This window comes from Rhamphochromis longiceps, linkage group LG15 (genome assembly GCF_057381845.1).
Source record: "Rhamphochromis longiceps isolate RC_006_pf linkage group LG15, R_longiceps_female_GT1.1, whole genome shotgun sequence".
In the NCBI taxonomy this organism is placed as follows: domain Eukaryota; kingdom Metazoa; phylum Chordata; class Actinopteri; order Cichliformes; family Cichlidae; genus Rhamphochromis; species Rhamphochromis longiceps.
Genome location: NC_140571.1, coordinates 785,286 through 812,839, shown reverse-complemented (window position 1 = coordinate 812,839; position 27,554 = coordinate 785,286). Strand labels below are relative to the sequence as shown.

Genomic DNA, 27,554 nt, shown 5'->3' with positions numbered 1-27,554 from the left:
ATAGGAGACAAACAGCCTGATCCACCGGCTGCATAGTGCAGCGTTAAACATGTTCTAACTGTGCAGTCCTATTAAATTTACAATGAAGTTTACGCCCCTCACTTCTGAGTAATTTTGTGGGTAGATGTGTCATATAGATGGGTGATTGTTAGGGAAATATTACACTGACAGAGATGAGCTGGAGCTGATCAAACACGTGCCAAAAAGACAAATAGAGGACATGCTAATCACTTCTGTGCCAGTCAGACAAATCAAATAATTATGTTCTTCAATTCTGTTGCAACAAGAGTTAAAGTAATAGCCATGCTTAGTGCAAATTAGCAGATGTTACCATAGTAACATGCTAAAACTAGAAAGCTCATTGGAGCTTCTTAGCTGCTGCTTACATGAGATGATATTTAACACAGTCTTCAATTTAAACTGTCAACGGTTGCCCCAAAGTGCTTCATATTGGTAAACGGCCTAAAAATCTACTTGAGCATTCAAACAACATGTTACGTTCACGTAACCACCGAGATTTATGCACATTCACAACACTTCAGAGCAATTTGGGGTTCAGTATCTGACAACAGTCAGTGTTGTCTTGTGTTGTGGGTGTCAGCCACCAGGTTTAAATAAAGATAACCAACACATCAGCCCGGTTCTTAGTCTGTGTACAGATCATTGTCCATTCACACTATGGATGCTTATCAGCTTTGATAAAGTGATACAAAGCAATAATATCTGAGTAGGCCTACAGTTGGTGATTTTGAGATTGGATTTCAGCCACACAGACCGTTTGCCCGCATACAGACAAACTCACTCAAATGTTACAGGTCGACAATTCTTGGACTACGACAGAAACGTGAAAGCTTCCTGCACCCATGCCCCCTGATTCTGCACATTCATATGCAAACATCTCTTTAACAACACTGTTTACTTTTTACCCTGAGAGCGACATCAATTTCTGCTTGGAATTTCATCGCAAGTCATCCAAAAGTTGTTGAGACATTTCACTCAAAACCACAAATTTGAACTCCACGGTGGTCCTAAAAGAAAAAAAAGCTACCACGAATGCTGAGATCATTCAGCCTGTATCAGCTGGCAGGCATTACCATCCACACAGCCAAACTTAAGCACTTGAGTGTGTGAGAAATTCAACCCCCTCATTGTTTAGTCTCACCGTGCATTAAGATCGGCTGAGGGAGCACTTTATGAGGTGTTTATAATTTATAAACGAAGAGCACAAAGTGTTGGATCACATGTGGGTGAACAACAGTTGTGAACATGATATTTTGGGCTAATGCTTAGTTGAATCTAAGGATTAGTTCCCTGTAGATTTATGCAGATGTGGTCAGTTAGGTTTTGCATGCATTGATGTTAAATAAAGAGGACTAGAACCACCGAACGCTGCCTTTAAACTTCTGCGATGCTTAATGAACGGATGCTTGCTCAGACGCAATTAAGACAAGCTAAGTTGTGGACAGCAGCTCCCACATTGCTGAACAATCCGAATCTGCTCCTGTTTCCTTAATAATTCCTTAAACAGAAGAAGAGCGTTCTAAACAGAAAACCACAATGAGAAGGTTAGAAAGTGAAACAGAGTCTTGTGGTTCTGCCGGTAACTTTTGGTCAAGAAGCTTTTGGAAATTTCACATTTGATTCATTTTTCAGTGGATCCTTAAACCTTAGGCCCAGAACAAAGAAGCCTTTGTCATTCAGTTATGAAGGACTGACAGCAAATCTCGGTGTTTACGACTGACGTTTCAGTTCAGCCACAGGAGTAAGTACCAAAAACCATCAGGGCTCCGCATTCAAGACTTTTGTTCTCAGTGTCATGTTTGAGGACACCAAAATAAAAAGTTTAGACTTTTGAGTACGGAGAGAGGCGACCGACTTATTCCAAAGCCATTTGCTGCACAGGGAGGTACAACAAAGTTACACATTCATTTCATTTTGCTCCAGATTACTCCAGTGTCTGAATAAGTGTACAGTGCATTTGTCTCCCTTTGTGACCCATGTATAAGGGAACCTAAGTGTGATAACTAACAGACGGTGACAGTAAGCATGTTCTGCTCCTTGCTACCCTCCAGTGGTGATCTAATGCCTCGTCCATCAAACTACCAACGAGCCAAAACAGGTCTGCAGTCCACCTGCATCCATCTCCAACATCTCCTCCGCTCTTCCTCAGTCAATATCTGCAGCTTGGAGATTTTGGCAGGAGATGTGTCAGAAAGCTCTGGGTCCTCCTGATCCCGCAATCAAACCTCTGCTGGATGTCTCCAGTTCATACCAAAGCCTTTGCCGCTTTTGGAATACTTCACACATCTGTCAAAACAGATCACTTGAGTTCAAACAGATGTCAGAGGGGCAAACTGCACCGTCATGGGCCAATACATTCTTCTTCCTGATACGTCACTTTGTGTGTGCGTATGTGTGTGTCCATCACAGGCCAACCATGGTGACTCCTTCATAGCCTGCTGGTTGCAGCAAAAGGAAGCCTTTTAAGAAGCAAAGCCCCCCCTCTGCCCCTGTCAGTCTGTCTTTTTTCTTGTCTTGTCTCCCCTCCCTGCCTTGTTGTCACTCTTTCACTCTCTTTTGCCATGCCCGCTTGCTTGGTCTCACTCCAGATAGCCTTTTATACCACTTTTTCTACTCCTGCAGAGACAGAGAACGTTTTATGCCTACTTGTCTCCGTCTGATTTTTTTTCTTTTAGCTTCCTATCTCTTGCTTCCACTCGACCAATCAACTCGTTCTCCATCTCCATCTTGTGTCCTCCTGTCTGTGGTTACAGCTCAACTTGAATGCACACGTGAACAGCTGCTTTTCGTCACAGACAGCATCAGCAGCACAGAAACCTGATAGAAACCTCTGTCGCAGGAGCTCAGCTCCCAGAAGCTTGGCCTATCCTGCCGACACATACACACTAACTACAAACACATGCAGGCCTCGAGGCAGACCCACACCACATGTGAGTGCAGTGAACCTTTTTATTCACACACATGTGCGACTACCTACATCATCAGATCAGTTCTTTATTCATCCATTTACAGCCGTACAAGTCACTCGCATTGTCTGAGGGGGTCGTCCACACACGGGCCCCTGAAGGAGGCGATCAATTACATGCTAATAACAACCTACGGGGTGGATACAGGATAATAAAAATTATACGCCCACTAACAATATCATTGGCCGGGTCTGAGCTGGGACACCATCAGTGACTACTAAGCAGCTGTCTTAGGATCAAAACGGGAATGGTGCAAATCCAGCTGAACCAGCAGTTCTGAAAAATGAAGCCAACATGAAAGGTTAAAAAAAAACTAACGGAATTACAAAGCATGTTTACAGGATAGAACAGACGGGTAACAGACGTCTCCGAAAACGTCGGAGCCCTTTTGAAAATATGCGGTGTCTTGATAAGCTGAGCAGATATTTGAGGTTTACACAGCTACATTCTCGCCTGAAAATATGTTAAACGTTTATTTTGTGACCCAGAAAGAATAATAAGAGTAATATTAAAACTAACTAGCTGCCGCCATTGTTGGAAACTGAGCTGGGCCGCGCTATGAATTCTGGGATAGGTTGGGCCCGACCCATCCTTCATATCTGGGGAAATGAAGAATGCATTTTTCGGCATGGTGGAGTCTTCGAATTTGGACAGGCTTCGCCGTGTCGCTGTAACGTAATTGGTCTACAAATGCGGCCTCCGAAGGATGCAGCCGCTAACTTTGGAGACAGCTACGATACCGGACACTGCTCCTTCTTCTTCGGGGTTTGGCATCCTTGTACATGCAGTGCTGCCATCTTCTGTTTCAGTCCGTTATTACACTCTTAAATCCTGCTACTTATTCCTGCGTCCTTTGTGATCTTACAAAGCTTCAAACGACGCGTCGACTATTAAATCAGTCGTCGACGATTTTGATAGTCGACGTAATCGTGACTAGTCGACTATTCGTGGCAGCCCTAATGGAGAGTTTCCCTTTTATAAAAGTTTCACGGCCATTTGAAAGTTAATCCAAGCTAAAGAAGCTAGCAACTGTGGCAACCTGCTGGCAACCAAAGCAACTCCTAGGAGATTTTTGTGCAGCACTTTCTTTGTAAACTCAGACAGCCAGAGCCAGCAACCTCCAGGAACCATTTGCCAACCAGTCTGGGAATACACATCATTCCCTAGCAGCCCTGGTTGTATCACATCCTTTATGGCAGACAGCTCCTGAACAATGTGAGCCCTTTCACCTCTACTTAACAAGCTCCAAAGCAGAATGATAAATCCTCCTCTGACACTTGAAGCCTGTGAGAGATTCAGGGCCTCCTGAAAAATTTTCACTTGGGGATCTGGAACAGTAAATGTCTGTAATTCCTATAAGCTCTGTCCAGCTCCGGGGCCCCTGAATCATCACACTCCACCCACCCACTCACTCACTTACTCACGCTTTATTCCCGATTCTCTGCTGCGTAAGAGACTTTATCACCAATAACACATTTCATGTGAAAATGAGAATTCAGACCACGTGTGAGCTGCTTATAAACGGCCCATTCATTTGATGCTTGAATGGTTTAAACAGATACAAGCAAACTTTAAACAGTTGTTGACTAATAGATTGTTGCATCCATGAGTTCATCCATGAACGGACCAGTGGGGAAATTCACAGGTCTCGAACCTTTCTTTGGAGAAGAAAAAATAACAAAGCAAACTTTTTTAACCAAAGAGTTTAATTTGAAACTATTTTTAGGTAAACAAACGTTTTAAACTGAACGAGTCACAGGTTGGTGATCTCTGCGCGCGGTGGACCTTACCTGTGCCTGCTCGCCGCTCTCTGACCCGCTGGAACTGTAGACTCCGCGTATCCCAGACCCGAACACACACGGGCTAGTAAGAAGGTAAGCAGGTAAAATAAATGCTCCATCATTAAATCCAATGTAAGTCAAAGACAAATGAAAGTCATTTAGGTCCAAAGTCTCTCCAAGAAAAAGCCCGCTGGATCCGTTCAGTGACGCACAGTCGGTAAATGCAGACGCAGAGCCATGACTTCACAGGATGATGAAGACCCGCAGAGTCCAGTCAAGTGCATTTCAGACGCTAAACTGCGAGCGTGCTGGAGGCAGACTTCCGCTGAAGAGCGAAGGAACAAGAAGCAAGTTTGCTGAGCTCAGTGAGCCCCATGCCAGCTCCCTCCCTCCCTGCATGCCCCCTACCCTCCCCCGTTTGTCTGTTTCGCTTTGATACTCAGTTTACTGGAAGTGCACTTCGCTTTCTACTCTGCTTCCCAAGTGTACTCATGTCGACGTGCGTGACGCTTTTCAGTGTGTTGTTATCTTTTTAGTAAGTAGTAAAGTTGATTTATTAAACGCTTTTCATAGACAGACAGTCACACGCACAGAGTAAAGTTATTTTTAAACTTTACTTAATAAACGTTATAACCTAAACCGTCAGAATACGAAGTAGACTCCTCTGCTCTCAGGCCCTGCGCCAAAATCACAGTGTAAATATAACTGTGGATAAACTGTATAGAAAAGATGGCCATAACTTATCTAGATGGATGAGTTAGAACAACAACCTGTCTCTGAACTATTAAAACCGCCCAAAAATATACTTTAAAATGTGTCAGTTTGGACACATTTCAAAGTATATTTATTTTAATATGTGCTCACGTTAAAATAAATCACACTGAGCTAAAGTCAAGGCTCTGAGGCATGAAACATGCTTATTTATTTCTGATATTGTCCCAGTTACTTATTTTACTTTGTTTTACACGCTGTAACTGTAAAACTTTTAGTCTCATCTTTTAAGCCAGCCTGGAATAGAAAATCGATTAACTCAAAGTAAGGATTTTATATCGTAGGCTGATGTCAGATTTCAGTCTGAGAAGCAGATGACATCGAGCGACTCCAATCAAACGCACACAGACAGCAAGTAGTTGAAGCATTGTGGATATTCTTGTGCTCTCTGAGCCAAGAGAGAGCTTTTATTCATGCCATGATTTACGCTGCTCTTCATTTCCTGCTTCAGTTCTCTTCCTGCTATTATACGTATCCAAAGTGGGCCAACATGCCCAACAGTTAAATATAGACGGCTGCGATCTCAGCAGCTCTCCTGTGAGTGACACGGTGTCCAAAGTCGGTTTAAAAACAGTCGTTTTTATTTGTACCGTGCTTTCAAATGTATTTGGAAACATTTGCTGAACTCTAATTGTCCACACTCTGTGATTCAGACGAAAGAGGGGGGAAAGGACACACTGGCTGTCATGGTCCGTGGGAGTACCCGGAGGGGTTTTCCTTCTGTGGCTGCTGAGCCATCCCTTTGGGGCGGAGACTGCAGTGCTTCACCTGAGCCTCTTCTGCGAGCAATCAGCGGGAGACCTACTTAAGCTGACTCGACTGCTTCTCCTCGCCAGTTTGTTCTACTCTTCTCGGTGGTAAATGACGTTTGCCCTTCGTGGTTTTCCTCGTGTGATTTATCTCTTGGAGTAATTTCTGTCTTCCCTTCATTCCGTGGAGTTCCAACCCTGGCTTCACCTTACTTGGACAGTCTCTGTCTCCCTGCCTGCTCACCCGCCTGCCCTCCGAACTCCACGCTTGAGCTTGAGACCCTCCAGACACTTTCCACGGACCTCTCTCCCCTCCCCTCAGTGATACTAACCCGGACTGGCACAGTAAGGCAAACAATTCTCCAGTTTCTAGTTATCAAGCTCCAGTTTTCTCTTCAGACTATAGCTCCCTCTCCCTCTGTTACAGAAAATTCCCCCGGCTCTCCGACCTCTTCCCCATTCCTGCAACTAGCCTTATTGGGCCTCCCTCGTCACTTTAGGTCACTGTTCCAAATAAATATCGCTGTAAAGCATTCCTCGCCCGTGTTTGTCTGCGTTTTTGGCTCCACTTTCCTCGCAAACCTTTCGGTTCATGACACTGGGTTTGTTTTTCGCGTTTGGTTATTCATGTTCAGAGAGCCTCGAACAGTTTCTGTGTCCTGATGAGCAACTTTTGTGAGACTGGTTGTAGGAGGCTGTTTTCTTTCCCTGGAGTTCTCTTGGTCTGTTGGTTTATTTCTTTCACTCACTGAAAGCTGTGCATCTCCTCCACTGCTGCCACAGAAGAATGCCCAGCTCAGCAGCCCTCCCATCAACCCACAAATGAGATCAGCTCTCCCAGCTGCGCTGTTGCCGACTCCCCACTGAGAGCAGAGCCAGGCATGCTGAGGAGCATAGACCATAACAGGAACATGCAGCTGTACCTGCAGCTGTATGCATGATGATAAACGGATAGTTGGCAAATTAAAGATAAACTCTGCTAGGCCATGACTCAGATATATCATTGAAATACACCCAACAGTGTTAGGAAGCCAGGTGTGGTACAAGCTGATGCATGACTGCCATGCTTGCCCTTTTTGATGTTTTCTACCAAGCAGCTCAGCATCCTCATAAGTCAGAGTGACAGTTAGCAAAGCATCTGCTGGGCTTGTAAAATTGGCCATTGCCCAGTTCTAGCTTTGTGAACTGGATTTCCAGCGCAGTGACCCCTGACCTACGCAGATCCATACCAAACTAAATTCCTTCCAAAGAAACGCTGGAACATATTTATCAGATTGGGAAGTAGTGGCCTGTGTTTAGCAATGGTAGAGCCACTGTACTTTATTCCACAGGCTCATGGCTCATTAACTGCTGCTGCAGGCTGTAACATTGCTACTGTACCTTTCAAATGACCTGTTGCTGGTGTGAGATGCAGGCCAGCCTGCAGTCGAGGTGATAAGAGTGAGAATGAATGAGCGGCCTCACAAACCACGTGGTGTGTGACACAAGCCAGATATAAGAAGAATCTGAACTCGAACTAAATGACGGGGAGCGCTGTGAAAAAGACGTTCATCATGTTGGAACGTGCAAAATACATCCCTCCCTTTGTTTACAGTGAATCTTAAAGAAAGGGATTTTTCTGGACAGCAGACACGGACGTGGTGACGCCCTGTTATTTTCAGACAAAACCCTTAACTTGCCTCCTTTTCTGAAGCCAAACTTTCCCAAGATTAATTGGTAGCAATTTCCGAATTGCAAGTACTAAGATGATGAAATTAGTACCAGTTGGAATTTAAAAGTGCAACAAGTCCACGAGTCAACTGGAGACAGGTGTTGCCAGCTTATCTACTGCACATTTTTAACACTTAAGCTCACTGTGGAGTGTTTGCTGTGGAGTGGACTCTACCCTTCACAGAGAAAACTAAACGAGACAGTAACACAGAAACCTCTTACTGCATTTATTTTCATCGCCATAATTAATGTGCTGGTTATTTTATCTTATACATCTAAGAATATACAGAATATGTGCTCTTTTAGTGCTCTGAGCTAAATGCTAACAAGAATATGCTAACAAAGGAGAAATCTCTGGGGCTGAAATGTTAAGTCGGCTCAGAAGTGCCAAAAACTGCGGTTTCTCTAATGACTACTAGACGATGACTCCAAAAACAAGCCAGGCTCCATCACCCGTACGTGTGCTGACGTAGAAAGGCCCCAACAGCACACACATGGTGAAGAGGTCCAGTTCTAACAGAGGTTAGGCCTAACACAGAGGCTGCAGCTACAGCTGGCTGAGACTTGATTTGTATGGAGTTAGCGATCAAATAATAACATTTTGTTAAGTAGACTGGCCAAAAATCTTTGATTTAGTCTAGGTGAAGGTGTGTGTGTGTGTGTGTGTGTGTGTGTGTGTGTGTGTGTGTGTGTGTGTGTGTGTGTGTGTGTGTGTGTGTGTGTGTGTGTGTGTGTGTGTGTGTGTGTGGTATGCACTGAAAAGCTTTAAACTTTTAGAGAAAAAGATTTTCAGAAACATCAAATGAGAAAATAAATAAAATTCACAACTGGAAATGAAGTAACAGGTCACGGTTGAGTATTGTAGGAATCAAAGTCTTTTTTATTACCACAGCGATTGCTCCTGGTAGCCTTTAAAAAAGAAACCAGGTTTAAGCCGTGGCTCAGGGGGTTGGGAAGTGCATCTGTAAGGTCGCCGGTTCGATCCCCGGGCTCTCCGTCCTGGTCATTGTGTCCTTGGGCAAGACACTTTACCTACCGCCTACTGGTGATGGCCAGAGGGGCCGATGGCGCGATATGTCAGCCTCGCTTCTGTCAGGGCAGCTGTGGCTACGACTGTAGCTGCCCAGTGTGTGAATTGTAAAGCGCTGTATGAATGCAATCCACTATTAAGCCACTTGGCTTAATTGGTCTTAATTTACCTGAAAGCTTCAGTCATTTCTATCTTCAAAATGTGCACTAGCTGACCTTACATTACTCAATGAGAGTAACTATTCTGAGTACTTTGGATTACTTAATATAGTACCATGCTTTTTACAACCACATGAATGTCCTATTGCTGTGTGATTTATTACTATTACTGAAGGCTACTCTCCACACCAACACCAGCTAGATGTTTAAACCTTAATATAAATGAGTAACAGTAGGTGGACATTAGGTAAGGCTGCACTTTTTGCAGCGATCTTGTGTAGAAAACTATTCGGCGCGTATATAAAACAGGTCCGCGGCTCCGAACCGTAGTAAAGGACCTCTGACTTTGTGTCGGGCTCGTAGCCGAAAACTAGCTTTACTTTGTTGAGACAGAGAGAGGCGTTGAAAGGCTGCTTATTGTTTCGGAGGAAAACACGAACACGCCGTACAGTCGAGTCTTAATAGCTTACTTACAGCTGGGCTCGTCAGGCTCTCTGTTTGGCTGCAGTGGTTATTATTATATTTACATGCTTCCAGCTCCCGTTTCTGCTCGATGACAACTCGTACTTTTCCTTTTTCTAAACATGTAACAGAAAACCCAAAAACCAAGTCAAATCAAGCCGAGCTGACTGAGCAGGAACTAGTGGACGGGGCTGTAAGAACGTCGAGCGTCTCCACACATGTCAATCCAAAGAGAATATTTCCATATCTGTTATTGTGGAGCCATACTGATAGAGATAGCATCTTGATGCTACTTTTTTCCCTCCGGGGTCACGAAGCTTGACCTTTCTCTGACCCTAACACTGTTTCTATCGTTCATATAGACCTAGAGCCAGGACGCTCTCCGCCATCTGCTGCTGTGGCAGCCGTTCTGTGCGCTGACACGCTGAAAGTTGCTGATGAGCCTCTTCTTCTTTCCTTCCTCACATTTTGCTTCGTTTCACAGGAATCTCTGGTGCTTTCATTGGTTTGTGTGGTTGCACTGTGAGGCTGCCTTTGAAAAATGTGACTGGACGACGCATCTTTTCCTTTCCTGTGGTTTTAGATTAATTGCATCTTTCTTACAGAAGAAGTTTGCACAGGGATGTTCTTGGATAGACTGTGGAGCTGTGCGGCGTTCGCTGCATGGGCCGTTGGACTCTTGACCAAAGCTCTTTGGGGAGATTAACATTCCTGTGGGGAGGGGGGACCACTGCATCACTGCCATTATAAATAGGCAAGATTAGGCCATACACAACAAAACGAACAACAAGCCTCACTGTGGTAGAAACACACAATATGTGTGGATGAAGGCATTGTTCCTATAAACAGCTAGTATACAAGCTGGTGTGTGTTTAGAGAAAAGTGCATTCGGTGCTTTTCTGTCGCTCCCATTGTGCCCGTTTCAGTTTTTATCAACTCCCACCGCTTCCCTCAAGTCTTTATCGAGACTTTGTGTGTGTGTGGTTTTGACCGGTGCATGTTTCTGATGCTTTGCAGCTGCCATGTTGACATTCTTGGTGGCTTGGCCTGCATTTCACATTTGTGCAGGTCAGAGGATTTTGTTTGCCTTAACTATTATGGGAGACCCCCAGTTGTTATTTCGCACTTTGGAGGAACCTTTAAATGCCTCTTCTAGTGTGGTATGCTCTGCTGCACCAAAAGGAGCCTCGGGGGAGGCGGCTCTGGAGTGCATTTCTATGAAACTCTGGACTCACTGACTGAGGTTGTTTCTTTGAAGGGTTTATACCCCCCCAGGCCGTTTGTACTCACAATACAGACTGGATTAATATGTCACACTGCTTTGTGTGTACAGCAAACATACAGTAGTACTAAGCAAACTCACACACAAAGTGTTCTTCATGTTGTCCAGACTTTACACAAACAGCAGGAGCCACTGTTTCTGAAACTTATCTAACCTCCAACAAAAAGTCTCCAATCTCTGAAGTTCACCTCGAGCAGAGACACGAAGGATAGAAACGAACATGAGCCTGTTTGGATCGAGCGGGAGCTCCCGGCTTCCATCATTAGGAACGCTGTCACCCAGAGCCACAATGTCAAAAGCTCAATTTAGAGGAAAACAGGCAGCAGTGTGTTCACAGTCCAAATAAAGTTCATGTGAATATCCATTCCTGCTTGTTGTGGCCGTCCCTCACTTACTGCAACAAAAGTTCGATAATGTTGAAATTTCAGTGCTGTCATGTTAACGATGGCTCACATCCTCCCAGGATTTCAGGATCGTGATCAAAGAATGAAAGCATCGTAAGGATGATGAATGTTGTTTCATTTCTTTAATCCTGCTGAGTTTCTGCTAACACAGCAATAAAATAAAGCACACCCTGCCAACCCTCTTACCAGTATTCACAAAAATCAGGAGTTATTGGCCATTTGCTACTTTTCAAAGAAAAGACTCAACACAAAACCCGTTCAAGGTATTTTAAAGATACATGAAAGGATTCTGCTTGAAATAAAAATCTCAGTCAAACATTGTTTCCCCCCCAAAAAGTTCTGATTTTCAAAAGACGTGCAATCAATCGCTGTCATCCACCTGATGTTTCGCTATGATGGCTAATCGAGCATTTAATGGAACCCATCCATCCAACTCAGGGGGGCGGGGCTTATCCCAGGGAGGGTGTGGGCGCCACTCCATTGAATCAGCAGCTAACCCCACTAAGAGCATGTCTTTGTACTATTGCCTGAAACTCAAGTACCCGGACACAGCGCGATCATGTCAACTCTGCTCCATCAAAGCTTTTTTCCTTATTTTCAGCCATGTTGGATGTTTATGGGGTAGATTGTTATACAAAGCACTGCTAAGGTTTCAGACTGCTCCAAATTAATGTTTCTTTTCTACACAAGTTGATTTACTCGTACGGTCAGCTGCTCCCAGAGTTGTAGTTTAATCTTTAATCATTTCTCGTGAGTTTGCTCGTTTCAGTTTAGCTGTTTGAAAATGTTTAATTTTAGTTTTTCGTAGTGTCAGCGTTAGTTTTATACGGAGCCCCGCAAGGGACATGGGAGGAAAAAACATTAAGACGGACTTTTGCGAGATCTCGCAAAAGTTCATCGTAATTTTTTTCTCCCATGTCCCTTGCGGGGCTCCGTAGTTTTAGTCTTTTTCATCATTAAGATTTAATTGGCTTGAGTTGAGGAGGAGACACAAACACAGCCTTAGGAGGCCAAAGCTAGTGCCCTCGTTGTGCCAGTCCCAAGCCCGGAAAAAAATGGGAGGGTTTTCTCAGGAAGGGCATCCGGTGTAGAAGTGCCAGATCAAACAGGCAGATTCATCCGCTGTGGCGGCATTAGATTTGTGGCGACCTCCAGGGACAGCAGGGTGCAGTCAAAGTAAGTAGTTTGGCTGAACAAGTTGGGAATGGTATTACAACATCCATTCCCAGTAAAGAGTAAGAATTCAGTTTGGATTTGGGAGATACTTTCCTGATAAAGCTCATAGTTAAGTCTGAATTGGGTGACCCTCAACCTTCCCTTAGGCCAGTGGTTCCCAAACTTTTTTTGCTGGCCCCCCTTGTTTTACAAGAAAAATGTTCGCGCCCCCCACAAACACACCCTCCAACCACACACGCCCATATTTTGCTCCGTTGCGGTTTATTTCACACCTCAAACATTTAGTAAACAATTAAGTAAATACAAGTGAACTGCAATAAATAACCACAATAGCTCTGCGCCCCCCCCCCACACACACACACACTTTGGGAAGGTCTGCCTTAGGCTCAGGCTGCCAATTTTTACTCTCCTTATAAGTAATGACATGCAAGCTTTTGTCTGATTATTGGGGCAGTTTCTCTCTAATGTGGTTGCATCTTTACCTTATAATATGAAGCACCTCGAGCCACCACTGTCATCTTCTAACAGATGCAGCAGATGTATATTTCCTTACTTGCTTCAGATAGAAGATAAGCAGACCGGCTGGATAAAGGTCTGCACTGAGATAGCATTTGATGAGCACAACTTTATTTAATGATGGCTGAGAAAAGTCCGATGAGAGTGAACAAAGCTGCAGCCCAGAACAACAACACTGAATACCAAAAACTGTTGATAAGTCTGTTTAATCTCCAGAGACAGCTTAAGATAAGATAAGATAAGATAAGATAAGATAAGATAAGATAAGATAACCTTTATTAGTCCCACACGTGGGAAATTTGTTTTGTCACAGCAGGAAGTGGACAGTGCAAAAGTTATGAGGCAAAAATTAGAATACAATAAGAATAAATACAGTACACAGCTGTACAGAATAGAATAAAATAATATACTATATACAGTAGAATAAAATAAAATAAATATACAATAAGATAAAAATAGAATACAAATACAAATACTATATACAACTGAGTAAAAATACAACGATGACAGAAAGGATTATTGCACTTAGTATTATTGCATATGTATGAGTTTACTGTGAGTTTGTCACTGCAGCCCACGCCTTCCACATTACACGCAGTTTTCTTAACATACAAATACTGACTACAGCAGCTTTATAACGGACTCTACTGCAGTGCAGATTCATGTTTGGACTTTAAAAACATGTAAAACCTGATCGCTTGTACAGAAACACGGGCACGCCTCCGTTTGTTTTTTTTAAACGTGATGTCTGTGTGGAAATAAACAGCCCGAGCTGGCTGTGATATCTATTCTGCTGTGTTTTTAGCTGGTGTTCCAGTGATGCCGGGTGGGGCGCAGGGGGAAACAATTTCTCTGTCATTATAGTCATTACCCCGGCCGTTATCATCACGGATGTTAGTCTAAGAAGTCTGCATTAACACAGGCCTTGTGAAGATGGGATAGTATTATCCTTCACGAGGGTGAGGATGCTTCCCATTGGCTCAGTCAGAGAAGTTCAGTTAGCTGAACTCTGTGTTCATTGGTTTTATTTATTTACTCCCTCGATGGCAGTGCGTCGCACTCTCTTATTGTCCCAGCTTAAAAGAAAGCAGGAGATGGAAGACTGAGGCAGGGTTTAAGCTATCACTTTGCTCCAAAGTGCCACATAGCGCTACAGAAGCAATAATCAGGCATATTCTACAAAGGAACTTTTGTGTTCTCGACTTTTACGCGTCTACGGGAGTTTTACTTTACGATCCTTTGTACGCTACCTAAGCGACCAATGATGGCGCAGCACGCGAACGACGGGGGGCTCTTTAAGTGTGCCCTACAAGATGAAGCCGGCCTCCTGTGTGGGCTTTGTTTGAAGAGGTCGCGCTCATAATCAAATCGTCGAGGGAGTTGCAGCAGGATGTTTATGGGGATGTGAGGTAGAATGATTTAGGAACCGCAGGGGTTTACGCACCACAGACGCTACTGTGCATCCACACGTATTCACGCTCAGTCCCACATATAAACACATGCATGTCCCTCTGCATTCTGCAAAGATCCCCATAATCTAGTGAAGCCAAAAACCGCCGCCTAGCTAAACTCCACCGACACCACTTTTATGTTCAGTAAAATATCTTAACAAGTGCTGTTTCATTTTGTTGTGCTCGGTGGCTGCGCTGTAAAACGTGCCTTTCCCACAGTGTGAGCAGGGGAGGCCAGGCGGGGAGGAAAGGGCAGACAGACAGGAAGCGAGAGAGGAAGAGTCCATCAATTCAGTGTCCATCCGCCAAAAGCTAACCTTGATCCTACACCTGAACCGAGTCCAGCGTTAATCACCCGCACAGGGTCAACGTACTCGAGCGCAGCTGTAAATAAAAACAATTCCTCGATTTATGTGCGCCTCACTTGCTGCCTAATGGCTACCATGTGTTTGCAGGAATCGCACGCATCCCTGCCGCGGTGCGCAACATCCCTCCCGTGGGAAAACCACCTAAGCCTCACTCCTGTTGGAAACTAAGTAGTCTTTATTATCTGCTCGTCCGTTTGGGTGCAGCCCGATTTGAACTTTCTCTCTGAGGCTGCTCCTCCGGGGAAAGCATTCGCCTCAGCTCCCAACTGCTCGATTCTGGTACAATAACAGCTTGTTCTGACATTTACACGGTGCTCCACAGACTGTGCTTTGTACTGGCAATGAAAGCTTGGACCTTTGAATTAGAAAAACACTATAGGACCTCTTGTCTTAACATGTTAAGAAAAAGTGCTTCCTCCTAAACTGGAGGAGAAGCAGAAGTGACCCCTGTGGGACCAAATCAGAAGGTCAGAAGAGACGTGAGCGTTCCTGCTATTATTCCATTCTCAGACCATCTGCAGTCCTCCGCTATATCCAACTCCTAAAAATATTTACATCCTAAATCAGAGTCAGGTAGGTCTTTCCCAGGAAAAAAGAAAAAAACCCACGGAGGTCATGTGTTTTGTTTCCAGAAGCAACAACGGTGATCCGCATGGTGTAATTAAAAGAATACGTCAGGGTATTGATGGTTATTATGGCTACGGTAGCTGAAAAAAGACAAGTCAAAGAAAATAAAAAAGGAGAAGGTAAACAAGATAATGTCATGCAATATTCAAGATTCATGCCTCGCACCTCCACAGAGACGATCGCCTTACAGAGGCGTCACACATTAACCCAAACTAGACACCGAAGCAGCCCACACTCAAGCCCGTACAAGGGAAAGTCCAGCTGTGAGAGTTTGGGGTCTTATGGGGCCAAACGTGTGCTTGACTGCACTCGGTCCAACCCGACCGCTCAGCGATTGCCTCGAGAACGGCGGACTGGCAGCAGCAGCTGGACCTTTAATGAGAGCTTAAAAAAAGCTAAAGGCTTAAGTGAAGAAAGCGCTCTTTTGTGGCAGAGAGAGGAGAAAAACACACGTTTAGCTCTTTCTGTGTTCGCCTGCTTGTGTTTGTGCACCTCCACCTACACCACCCGTCGCCTCCAGCGGCAGACGCGGAGTTTAACAGTGAAACTCCATCCAAAGCAAACAGCACACTGCCTCTGTTTCACTCTAGATTTCCACTACTTGGAGTTTTTGTTTTCTAAAAGGTGCTCTTTGTCCCCGCTGACGTGTTTTATCTGGCGAGGCGTGTGGGAGTGCCCCTTACTTAAAGGAGGCCTGTTTGGCTGCAGCAGATACAACCACGTGAATATATTACGCTGACAGTTGGGAGCAAATTGGTTATTAGCCCTCGCAGACCTTTTTCCAGCACCCCACACCTCCACTCCTGCAAAATTTACCTTGAAGCAGAGCTTTTAGCCAGACAGCTGCAGCGTGTACCTCGCAGTTGCAACAACTTCTCGCTTTATTCGCAGCCCATACAGATGAGCACACAGAGCCCATTTCAGTTTGAAAACAATAAAAGGTTGTCTGGAATTTGGTGCTAAAAATAGGTTTTTATACACTATACTAAGACAAGCTCAGTGTTTTTTCCTTCTCCACCTAAACGGCAAGCCCAGAGGTGATCCCAGCCCACGCATGTCGGCATACAAAGCCAGACATTCATACGTCCGCCGTCCTTGACGCCCACAGCTCTGACAGCATAGAAAAGGCAGCGGCCAACGGGATGGAGAGAAACGTAGAGCAGATATTTCATGGAAAGGAAAAACAGAGTCTGCTGAATGAATGTTTTTAGCATTGAATTCAGAAGGAGCAGTGTTTCAAAGCTGACCACTTTTAATTATTGAGAAAAGCAAAGGTGGAACTGCACAGTAGCACTGGAAGAAAAAGGTTGTTCATACCATAGAAAGAAATACTGTCTGAGGGGTTGGGGCAGATATTTATCCACTCGTACAGTTTGAAGGCACAGTCTGCTTTTAAACCTCCATGTGGCTGTAAAGGGAACCGATCAAACGGCTAGCTTGGTTTACAGACGTGTTAGTCCATACGTACGTATTTAACCTTCACAAGAATTTGAAACGATCTCTGTGAAGCTTGTGGATGGATCTGACTTAGTACTTGAAGTCACTGGCAGACCGAACAGCAGAGGAGTTTGAAGTTCTTGCTGTCACCGTGTCTCTTGATCAGTGTTTTGGTCTTTTATAAGATTTAATTTTCTGTTCTGTGGCGTGTCGTGCACTCGACGCCTGAAATAGTGTGAGGTGGAACGTGAAGCTAAACTCTGAGGCTTTTATTCTTCTTGGCCTTTCCTTCAGCTGTCGTGGCTTGGACTGAACTTCACCTGTTTGATTCAGTTACATTGAATCCTCTGGTATAAACTTTTTTTCAGGAACTTTTCCCAATTTTAAAGCCTAACATTCACAAAACTGTTGCTTTTAATTTTACCAGTGGCCTTTAAACTGCAGCAGCATCCTGTTGCCTGGGTTTTAATTCCCAGTGAAACTGTTAGCCAATGACCACACCCTGATAACCGTACTCTCTGACTCTTAGAATGACCACAAATCACAAAACTGAATTTTTTGACTGAGACCATAAACTCATTAGGAGAGTGTACTGCAGTTAGGGGGAAAGGGCTGTTTTTGGTATAAACCTCTACAGGATCTTGTTTTTGCAGCTAAAAGTATCGTTGCCTGGTGGCCATACAACAACAACAAAGAAGATCCATGAATTGAACTTTATCCAATATAACAGGAAATCCATCCTAAGACATTCAGATAGACTTTAGTTAACCAGGATAGTTGGGCATGGTATAATTGTTTAACAGTTAATAATAGTATTTACTAGGATGCTAGCAATCTCTTTGCACACTGGCATCATGTTTAATACTAGAAGCAGGTTTCACAGAAAGCCCAAAACATTGATGTGACTGGTCTGTAAGGCCTCAGCTGAAAAAATAGCAGCTTCTTCCTTTAATGAGCATCAAGAACTTTGGCCGTGGGTGTGGGAAGGCAGGGCTCACTGATCTGTGTTCAGCTTATCTCTGAGACCTGGCAGACAGAGAGGTTTGAGTTAAGACTGTTCTCATGCCACGCCATGACATCACTGCCTCCGAAGCATTAAATACCAGGCACTACAGATACATTTCTCCGATGGGGTTAAAATGAAAGTCTAAAAACCTATAGCTAACAGTTTGAAAACACTGTAAATCTTTTGACAATCCATAATGCGTGTTGGCTGTTTCACCTCCGTGCCTTCATGCTCTAGTTTGTCAGTCATTTTAAAGCACCTCTGTTATCTTCATGCTTCACTGGATTGTGGGAAACATCCACAGTGAGTCAGCACCCGCTGTTATGGCGAAGCATTCCTTTGCCATTGCTTTATTTCTTCTGTTTTAATTTAGAGCTGCACTTTGGGAATCTCCCTTTCACGGGGGGCAGCTGATGCATGTCTGCCGAGGTTGTGGGGTCTTTCGGTGTGGCTGTAGGTGTACGAAAGCATGAATGTGTGGGAGATGGGACATGATGCTATATGTCCAAGTGTGCGAAGCTTTCTAAAAGCATCTTGTTGTAAATTATTTCCCATTAAAAGTCATCAAATAACTAAACCCAGTCTGTGCAGCAGGGACGTGTGCACTGAGTGTGGTATCAGTTACATTAGCATTAACACTGTTACTGTTGTCCAACGGGCCCGGCACACTGGACACGCGGCCTAGCACCAGGTCGCTAACGGCCTGCTATTAATTTGTCACTGTGTTCAGGAGGGTTGTTTACAGAGGAATTGACACCAGTGTATGAATGTGAGAGTGAATGAATAGTGGAATTGTACAGCGCTTTGAGGGCCCCGAAATGCGCTATATAAATGACATCCATTATTATTATTATTAATTTAACCTACACCATAGCATATTAACTTCTGCCACCAGTGTTGATACTAAAAGTGGTTTTAAATTGGCAGCAGCTTAGTGAACGGCATTCCACTTTTTTCTGGATACTTGGGCTGGAGCTGGAATAACAGTCAGCCTCGGACCATTTAGGGATGTATATGGCTGCTCGCTTCAACTCACCCGAGTTTCTTTTAGTTGTTACTTATTGAATAGTCACAATTTACATATCTGAAGAAGTGTGTAAACTTTCATGGCTGTTCTCTTATCTGTCACTTAGCACGTAAGAACGCCGTAGGCTTGTGTGATGTCATTTTGATGCATGTGGCTAAAAGTGTTTCGGTTTTCGTGTTATTTTGCTTCTCAAACTTCCATATGTCTGTCCCCTCACAAGAATCTCTGCATCTCTTACGTATCCGTCAGATTTTAGTGAAACAAGATTAATTTGTCTTCGATGTGACTGTTTGCTCGAGTGAGACAGAACATGTGAAGGACAGGGAGGGACACATGTCACCGAAAGAGAGCAGAACGAGTGACGATGGCAATGAGACCTGCTAAAATGGTCTGTAGTCGGCGGCACTGACAAACAGACGGGAGGCTGAGATGTCCGCATGCCTCTATAAATGCAAAAAATCAAGGTGGCAGAGTTAAAGATGTGGGAATTACCAGGATGGACAGGATTAGGAATGAGTACATCAGAGGGGCTGTTCAGGTTGAGCGGGTTCTAACGTGGACTTCCGGTTTGGCGATGAGTGAGTGAGGTAGACGCAGCAGTAGCTCCGCTTAATTTTGATCTTAAAACTCCAAATAGACCGTAATTATACGCTGTAACTGAAGGTAACTTAAACTACTATCTGATGAAGTGGCTGGGTGTCTGCAGGCCAGCTGAAAATGCCCAAAAAGGTTTAGCCAAAGTTGGACACGCTGGACGGGGAAGGCCCGAGGGAAGCCTCCGGCCACAGTAAAGACGCCAGCGGAAGCGTCACGAGCACAGACAATACAGTGTTGGGGGCTAGTGCGGCACTCCGCTCCGAACTGGCCGGTGTTAAGGCTGAAATTTGTGACAAAATTGAAAATAAGATCTCAGAAGTCACAGCAGTATTAAGAGGGGAGATAGCCAGCTTGAAAGCTGAGAATGACAAAGCCATAACAACCGATAAAGCGTGGTAAAGTGTTGGCATACCTAAAATCATTGAGATCAGATGTAATTTTCTTACAGGAGACACATCTTAAAAATGATGCACATTGCAGGACTACAGCTAAGTGGATAGGGCAGGTTTATCACTCAAGGTTTTCCGCAAAGGCAAGGGGTACAGCAATAAGTATTCATAAAAATGTGCCATTCATACATAAATCTACTGTGGCAGATAAAGAGGGGAGATATATCATGGTGGTAGGAGAAATTCAGTCTATAGCAATCACATTGCTGAATGTCTATGGCCCGAATAGGGATGACCCGGAGTTCTTTAGAAAAAGGTTTAGCTTGATCCCGGATATTTCAACTACAAACTTGATACTTGGGGGAGACTTTAATTTCGTCTTAGATACCTATCTGGACAGGTCGTCAGCTCAGAGAATTGCGCCATCAAATGCTTCTAGGTTTCTGAAATCGTTTATTGATCATTTCGGTCTTGTGGATGTTTGGAGAACCTTGAATGCAACCGGAAGGGAATATTCCTTTCACTCTGGGGTTCATAATACGTGCCCCCGTATAGACTACTTTCTATTAGATAGTAAACTGTTACATGGAGTCCAGAGTAGTAAATATCATAATATCCTTATATCAGATCATAGCCCAGTGTCTATTTCACTAGTTTTACTGGAATCAGGTGGCATTATAAACACTGGCGATTAGACCCTCAACTTCTTCTTCAAAAGCTACTGAAAACAGAATCAGTCCTCACAGTTCCCAACTAGGATAAATGTGAAGCCAGAGGATAAAAAGCTACCCCAGTGAGCTGAAGGCACTAAAGAGCTTTAAGATATTATGTGGATCTTTTTCACTTCTTGGTCACCTGCTGCACTCTGACTGTGTTCTTACTGTCTCGAGGTGCCTGCTGTTGTGACTTGATGCTATATAAATAAAACTGAACTGAACTCAGGATCATAACCCGCTTGTGTCAGAAGCTGATGTGTTTAAGCTGCATGTACATGCAGACGCCAACCCAGTCACCTCACCCAGCTTTGTTTTTGTCACTGTATGTGTTATGTCTACATTATGTCTTCATAAAAAGTCTGATGATGTTACAGCGGTGGGCAGTGCTACTCCTGTGCAGCGTCTCTGATCATACGTGGTCTCCAGAGTGGGACGTTATGACACTGCAGGGGCTCATTACAAAAGGCTCGTGTTAAACACCCGTCGCTGCTGCTGCCGCTGTCAGATGGCCCGTCGTTGTGTTGTCTTTGTGGGTTTGCTCACAGACGTGTGGATTCCAGCTCAATATTTATCTACGTGAGTTCCACCGAGTCACATCATGATCACAGCCAGGAAGCCGTGGAGGAGCACAGCTGTCGACGACTGTTGTTTCAGGTGATACCAAAACAGCTCAGACAGAGATAAGAGCCGTATCAGCCAAATCAGGGATACCACAAACAGACTTAAACATAATTAACCACTTAACATCCACCAGGTCACAGGAGGTCCTGTTTAGGGTTATTGTTGGCTTTATGTTAGATAAATAGGAAGACTATAAAAAACTGCATGATGTTACCTTTCCAATAACTTTTCCTATTACGTTTCTTTCATTTTCCTCTCTCTCTTTAAAGTTTTTACACTTTGGTAATCGAAGTAGGCAAAATGCATATAAGAAGATTCCTACTCTTAACTAAAGATATATCACAAATTACCAGGAAGAGGTTAAGGAAATTTGAGATCTGAAGAGTCACCCATGGAAAAGGAATTAACACCTCATGACCAGCCGTTGCAGCAGAATGGCTTCAGTTAATCAGTCAATCAATCCCTTTGGTGGACTTAATATTATACTGAAGTGCAAATAATAATACAGTGATGAAAATTCTCAGTTAGGAGTAGAACAGAGTGGGAGATTGTTGCAACGTCTGCAGTGATGTGGTCACTCTGCACGTATATTCTGGTTAAAAGATCTACATAAATGTGAATGCAACGCAATCAGTTTACAGGTTGATCCTTATTCCTACCCCTCATCATGGCCATGAGCTGGGGGTAGTGACCAAGAGAATGAGACACTAGTTAAGATACAAGCAGCAGAAATTAGCTTCCGGTGGATGGATGCATGCATGCATGCATGGATGCGTGGATGGGTGCATGGGTTGATGGATGCATGGATGGATGGATGCATGGACCGATGGATGGATGGGTTGAATATTGTATATTGTATATTGCATAGCTTTTTTTTTTTTGTTATACGTAAAATTGTATTGTATTTATTTAAATTTTTACTTTTTAATTATTTTATTTGCATTTTTTAATCACTAGGGTTTGAGAGTAACGAAATTTCTATTCTCTGTATGTCCTGTACATGTGGCAGAATTGACAAATAAAGTTGACTTGACTTGATGGGTGCATGGGTAGATGGATGGATTGATGGGTGCATGGATGGTCAGGATTCAGCCTCAGCAGGGTCCATGCTGTGCTGAAAAGCAGAGTCCTGCTGAGCTCAGATCAGTAGTCGGAGGACGCTGAGTGTGGAGGTCGGCAGTAACACTGTAAGCTGTCCATTACATTTAGGCCCCGAGACTAAATGGAAGTAGACAGAAGTTAATTTAACACACACACACACCAACAGTAACCTCACAAAGCACAGCTTCCCTGAGTAATAGACCCGACAGACACCGTAACAGACTTCAAATACTCATACACACATTTCACACTCTGCCCTCCTAAGCCTCTGCCCAATAAAAACCCAGTGCTGGAGCACACTCCCTGTAGTGCAGTATAATCATTCCTTCGAGCTGCCACAGTGACAGTTTGAAAAGCTGCTGTATTAATGTCTGGGGGGGCAGTGGTCACTTGATAGTTACGGTGGGTGTCAGGTGAAAAACTCGAATCTCCAATAGTCTGTTTTTTTCAGCGTCTAACAAAAGGAGCTTTGTGCCAGATGTGATTCAGTCTTGCGAAATAAAACCTGAATGAAATGTGTTTGTTTTGCCTAACACGGTACTGTTACATACACATCACTAAGAGGTTAAAGTGGATATGCTACAATCACAACAGCCCTGCTCATTGGGTTGCAACACTTTCTAGATCAGTACCTGTCCTGATGAGCTCTGAAGTGAAATACAGGGACGCTATCATAATAATCATAATAACAGTGTAAATGTGGCAGTGAGGTCATTCAGATACTGCTGGCATCACAGATACACAAGGTTGGCATCTATGTCTTGACACACTACCTGTGGTTATATTAGACACACACAGACCCACTCAAGCAGTTGTGATGAGTCCACATCGATTAATCACCTGGAAAAATCTGCCTGTGAGTTAAACTTCTGAGGTCTTAATGAAAAAGCGTGTTGTGCTGATCTGTTGTCTGACTGTGCTTTTACAAATGTTGCATCATTTAATGCTAAGAAGTCAGCTTTGTGCCTGTTTGTGTCCTCTGTAGTCAAATATAGCTTTTACCAACTTCGTCTTATTTTGAAGGCTAAGCATTACGTACCACATAAGGATCTTGAAAAGCTTATTCATGCCTTTGTGACCTCCAGATTACATTACTGTAATTCCCTTTACTTTGGTCTCCACGCTGCTCTTCTCCATAGATTACAGCTTGTCCAAAATGCCGGGGCACGCCTTTTGACTGGTACCTGAAGGTTTACCTCTATCAACCCTGTCCTTGCTGATTTGCACTGGCTTCCCATCAAATACAGCATCTAATTTAAAATACTGCTGCTTACCTTCAAAATTATAAATAATACAGCACCTAGCTATCTCGCCGAACTTCTTAGACCATACACCCCTGGGAGAGCCCTCAGATCATCTGACCAATTACTCTTGGTACAGCCTAGATCTCGGCTTAAGACCAGAGGTGACCAGTGCGTTTGCACTGGTTGCACCTAACCTGTGGAACAACCTTCCCATTGCTATTCGCGCGTCTGACTCCATCCAATCACTTAAATCACGATTAAAAACTCACTTATTTAATCTTTCTTTCCCGGTTAGTTAACACCTGTATTTTATACTCAATTCTAATTTTCTCTTTCTGTATATCTCCTTCTACTTAAAACCTGTGTGTTCTTAGCAAGTCTGATTTGATACTTTCATTCTTGTGTAATTAGTGCCATTGACCTGTTAGCATATTCAGTACTTTGTTAATGGTCTTATATTATTCATGTTTTAACCTGCTGTTTTATTGCGAAGCACTTTGGTATAACGTTGGTTTTTAAATGTGCTGTATAAATAAAGTTGTATTGTACTGTTTGTGATGCTTGTGGCTTTGGCACTACTTGAGAATGAGCTGAATCATGACCTGACTGGATCACATACTGGAAAATACTTGAATAATAATGTAGAAACCTCACTGACTCCTGTTAACCTCTTTTTTCACAAATCCATCTTTATTTTAATTGGTTAGCATGCTAGCATTAGCCATGACAGACCAGTGATAGAAATAAACTGAACTATTAAATCAACTAACTTCAGCTAACAGTGTGAAATCTTCTTGTAGAGAGAAAACGAGAGCTTACAAAATCAGTTACATCGTCGGGAGATGATATTTTATTAAAAGATGTTTTTTTTTATTTAATAAGACAAATTATATTCTATTATCTCAGATGGTGACTTGATGAAAACTTCATCACAGATACCAACTTTAGCGTCCATTAAGTTGTGTAACTTGAAGATGACGCGTTAAACCAACACAAACAGGGAGACGTGACATCACATTGACAGGGATGATGGGGGGAAAAAAATCAAAAGAATTATATTTATATATCATAAATATAAATAAAATCATAAATTATAAATCCTTTTGAAAAGCATATAGATCTTAACATTCGCTGTATATGTGACGATGTTTGTGGAAAGTTTTGTTAGACTGGCGCTCCTGTTAGGGAAAGGATAGGCTACATACGTACATGTATAGTAAAATGTTCCTAGACCTCCATCCTCTGGAAACCTTCTATATCACTTTATTTTATATCAAACAAAACCAGTACGAGTCTGAAGTCAGCATCAAATAAAAAGGTTTTTTTAAACATGAACATTATCATATTGGAATATATGGAATACTATAATACAAATCAAATCAAATCAAATCACTTTTATTGTCACATCACATGTGCAGGCACACTGGCACAGCACATGCGAGTGAAATTCTTGTGTGCGAGCCCCACAAGCAACAGAGATGTGCAAACACAACAACACAAACGAGCAAAATACAAGAATGGCCAACCTGAAACTAATAAATATATGTACAATATATAATAGTGTATGCATTTCTGAATGTGTATACTAAATATTTTATCTATGACGTGTTCAGCAGTCTGATGGCCTGATGGAAAAAGCTGTCTCTCAGTCTGCTGGTACGGGACCGGATGCTGCAGAACCTCCTTCCTGATGGAAGCAGTCTGAACAGTTTATGGCTGGGGTGACTGGAGTCCTTGATGATCCTCCCCGCTTTCCTCAGGCACCGCTTCCTGTAGATGTCTTGGAGGGAGGGAAGCTCACCTCCAATTATCCGTTCAGAGCACCGCACTACTCGCTGGAGAGCTTTGCAGTTGTAGGCGGTGCTGTTGCCATACCAGGTGGTGATGCATCCAGTGAGGATGCTCTCAAAAACTAAAACTAAACAGAAAACAGAAACTAAACAGAAAACTAAACAGCAGTGACGTTTGTAGGGTTACTGAAGTTGGGCTAGCTGGTATATAATGATGTGCTACGTGACCGCTAGCGACACAGCTATGTTAGCATAATATAAACAAGCTAACTTTTTTTCCACTCGATAAAAGTTAACGTGAGTGTTCTCGGTGGTCAGGAACAAATGTAATCGCATGGCAGGATGCTGTAAAAGGACCAAACTTCAGCCAGGAGAACAACTGAGATAATCCATCCACAATACGAGGTTAGTCATTCATATACTGCTGCATGGGCTGGGCTGTAGTTACATCCTAAGGTTTTAAAAACTGAGCTTAAATAAATGATTAGTGGTAATAAAAGCCGAGGGAGGTCAACAGTGATCACTGACTGTTTTAGGAGCTTTTTGAGATTAAATAGAAGAAAATACAAAATATTAAACATGTTAACAACACAAAAGCCATATTAAACGCAGACTACTTTAGGCCCGGAAGTAGGATTCGTCACGTCATCACTTTACGACCGGATAGGATCTCCCTGTAGAATATTTTCCTCCCATTTTCAATCATTGATGAAAGTGTCCATACATTTCATCATAGTTTCGATAGTCATGTATTACTTTTTATTTAGTTTAGTCATGTTTTTGTCAGGGAAAACAGTCTTTGACAAAAGCTATGATGAGCACTAGTGGTCAGTGAAATTAACACTCATTAGTGCTAAGTAACAGATTAATAACACAGCAGAATTTCACTGAAACACAGACTGATGGGAGGTCTGCAAGAACCATATTGCTACTCTTCTTCATCTTTTATCCAAGTGGATGATTTTTATGAAAAGGGGGGAAAAAAACAAAGAAACCAAAACTGAAGCTTTTTAACTATGTAAAGTTGGACATTTTAACATCACTGCGCATTTAACGTAACTCTCTTACAAGGTCAGCCTAAAGCACAGGGGCAGATCTACAGGGGGGCATGAGGGGGGCAACTGCCCTGTTTTCTTAGAAGAGATAATCATACAATAAATAGTTTTAAGGTGTTTTTGTGGATATTGTCTTGACTCCATTTACATATCTGGGATTTTCATAAACTTCACTGAAGAAGTATGTGTAACCCCCATGTAAAAACCCAGAGTATCGACTTCCCTCAAGGCAAGGCAAGGCAAATTTATTTGTATAGCACAATTCAACAACAAGGTGATTCAAAGTGCTTTACAGAGACATTAGAAACAAAAACAAATAAAAAGCATGATTTAAAATTGATTAAAACAAGCAAATAAACTAACTAACTAAACACACACATTTCACACCTGTTCGCGCGATCTGAACCCTTATCGTAAGGGGAGCTACCAGTCCTTCTGTGGACGAGCTACTTTCTATTTTAAATTCCCTGAATTTAAAATACTCTCTAGACCCAGTCTAGACCCAGTTGGGGAGCTACCCAGAGCTCTACCCAGAGCAGACAGACATTGCTGTCCATTTTAATATTACATCTTTCTTATATGTGTATCAGTCTTTTTAAATCATGTGCTTATTGTTGTTAAACTAAATCCATATAAAACTGTCTGTGGTGTTTTATGTATACACACACATGCACAGAAACACACTCCTGTGCTGCTCCCGTCTTAATTGATTGTCCATCTTGAAACATTTAAGCTGCTGGTGAAAGGAGGCAGTGAGTAAAAAGGAAATAATCAGCCTTTAAAAACAAAAGCAGCACACGATAAGCCAGAGTTTCGGGAAGCAGCTGCAGTGAGCTCTGAGAGTGATTGGAACCAGACCTGACCAAACACTTTTTGGTGTTTTTCTCCTTGGGCCAGATGGATGGGCTTATCAGAACAACTGAGATTATATCAGGTAAATGAGCAATTAAATCATTTGAAATTGTTCCTTTAGCAGCAATCTGAAACAGTTATTGAATGTCTCGGGCCCTGAGATGCTGAATAGCTTTACTGAAACACGAGGCTCCATCTAAACGTCAGCTAACCAGGCTTGCTCTCTGACACGTGTCTGAGTCGGGGG

General features: G+C 43.1%; 2 protein-coding genes across 2 annotated transcripts in view; one reads left to right on the top strand and one right to left on the bottom strand.

The window, feature by feature from the left end:
- emilin1a (elastin microfibril interfacer 1a) overlaps window positions 1-5,136 on the bottom strand; it is a 29,770-nt gene extending 24,634 nt beyond the window's left edge. Inside the window, exon 1 of the mRNA XM_085381453.1 lies at window positions 4,778-5,136. Within this exon, the coding sequence (XP_085237579.1) occupies window positions 4,778-4,890 (113 nt within the window). The 5' untranslated portion in view covers window positions 4,891-5,136. The remainder of the gene's footprint in view (window positions 1-4,777) is intronic.
- Window positions 5,137-6,393: 1,257 nt separating this feature from the next.
- Window positions 6,394-27,554, top strand: part of stmn4 (stathmin-like 4) — a 50,262-nt gene continuing 29,101 nt past the window's right edge. Inside the window, exon 1 of the mRNA XM_085382368.1 lies at window positions 6,394-6,633. The gene's annotated coding sequence lies outside the window, so the exon portion shown is untranslated. The remainder of the gene's footprint in view (window positions 6,634-27,554) is intronic.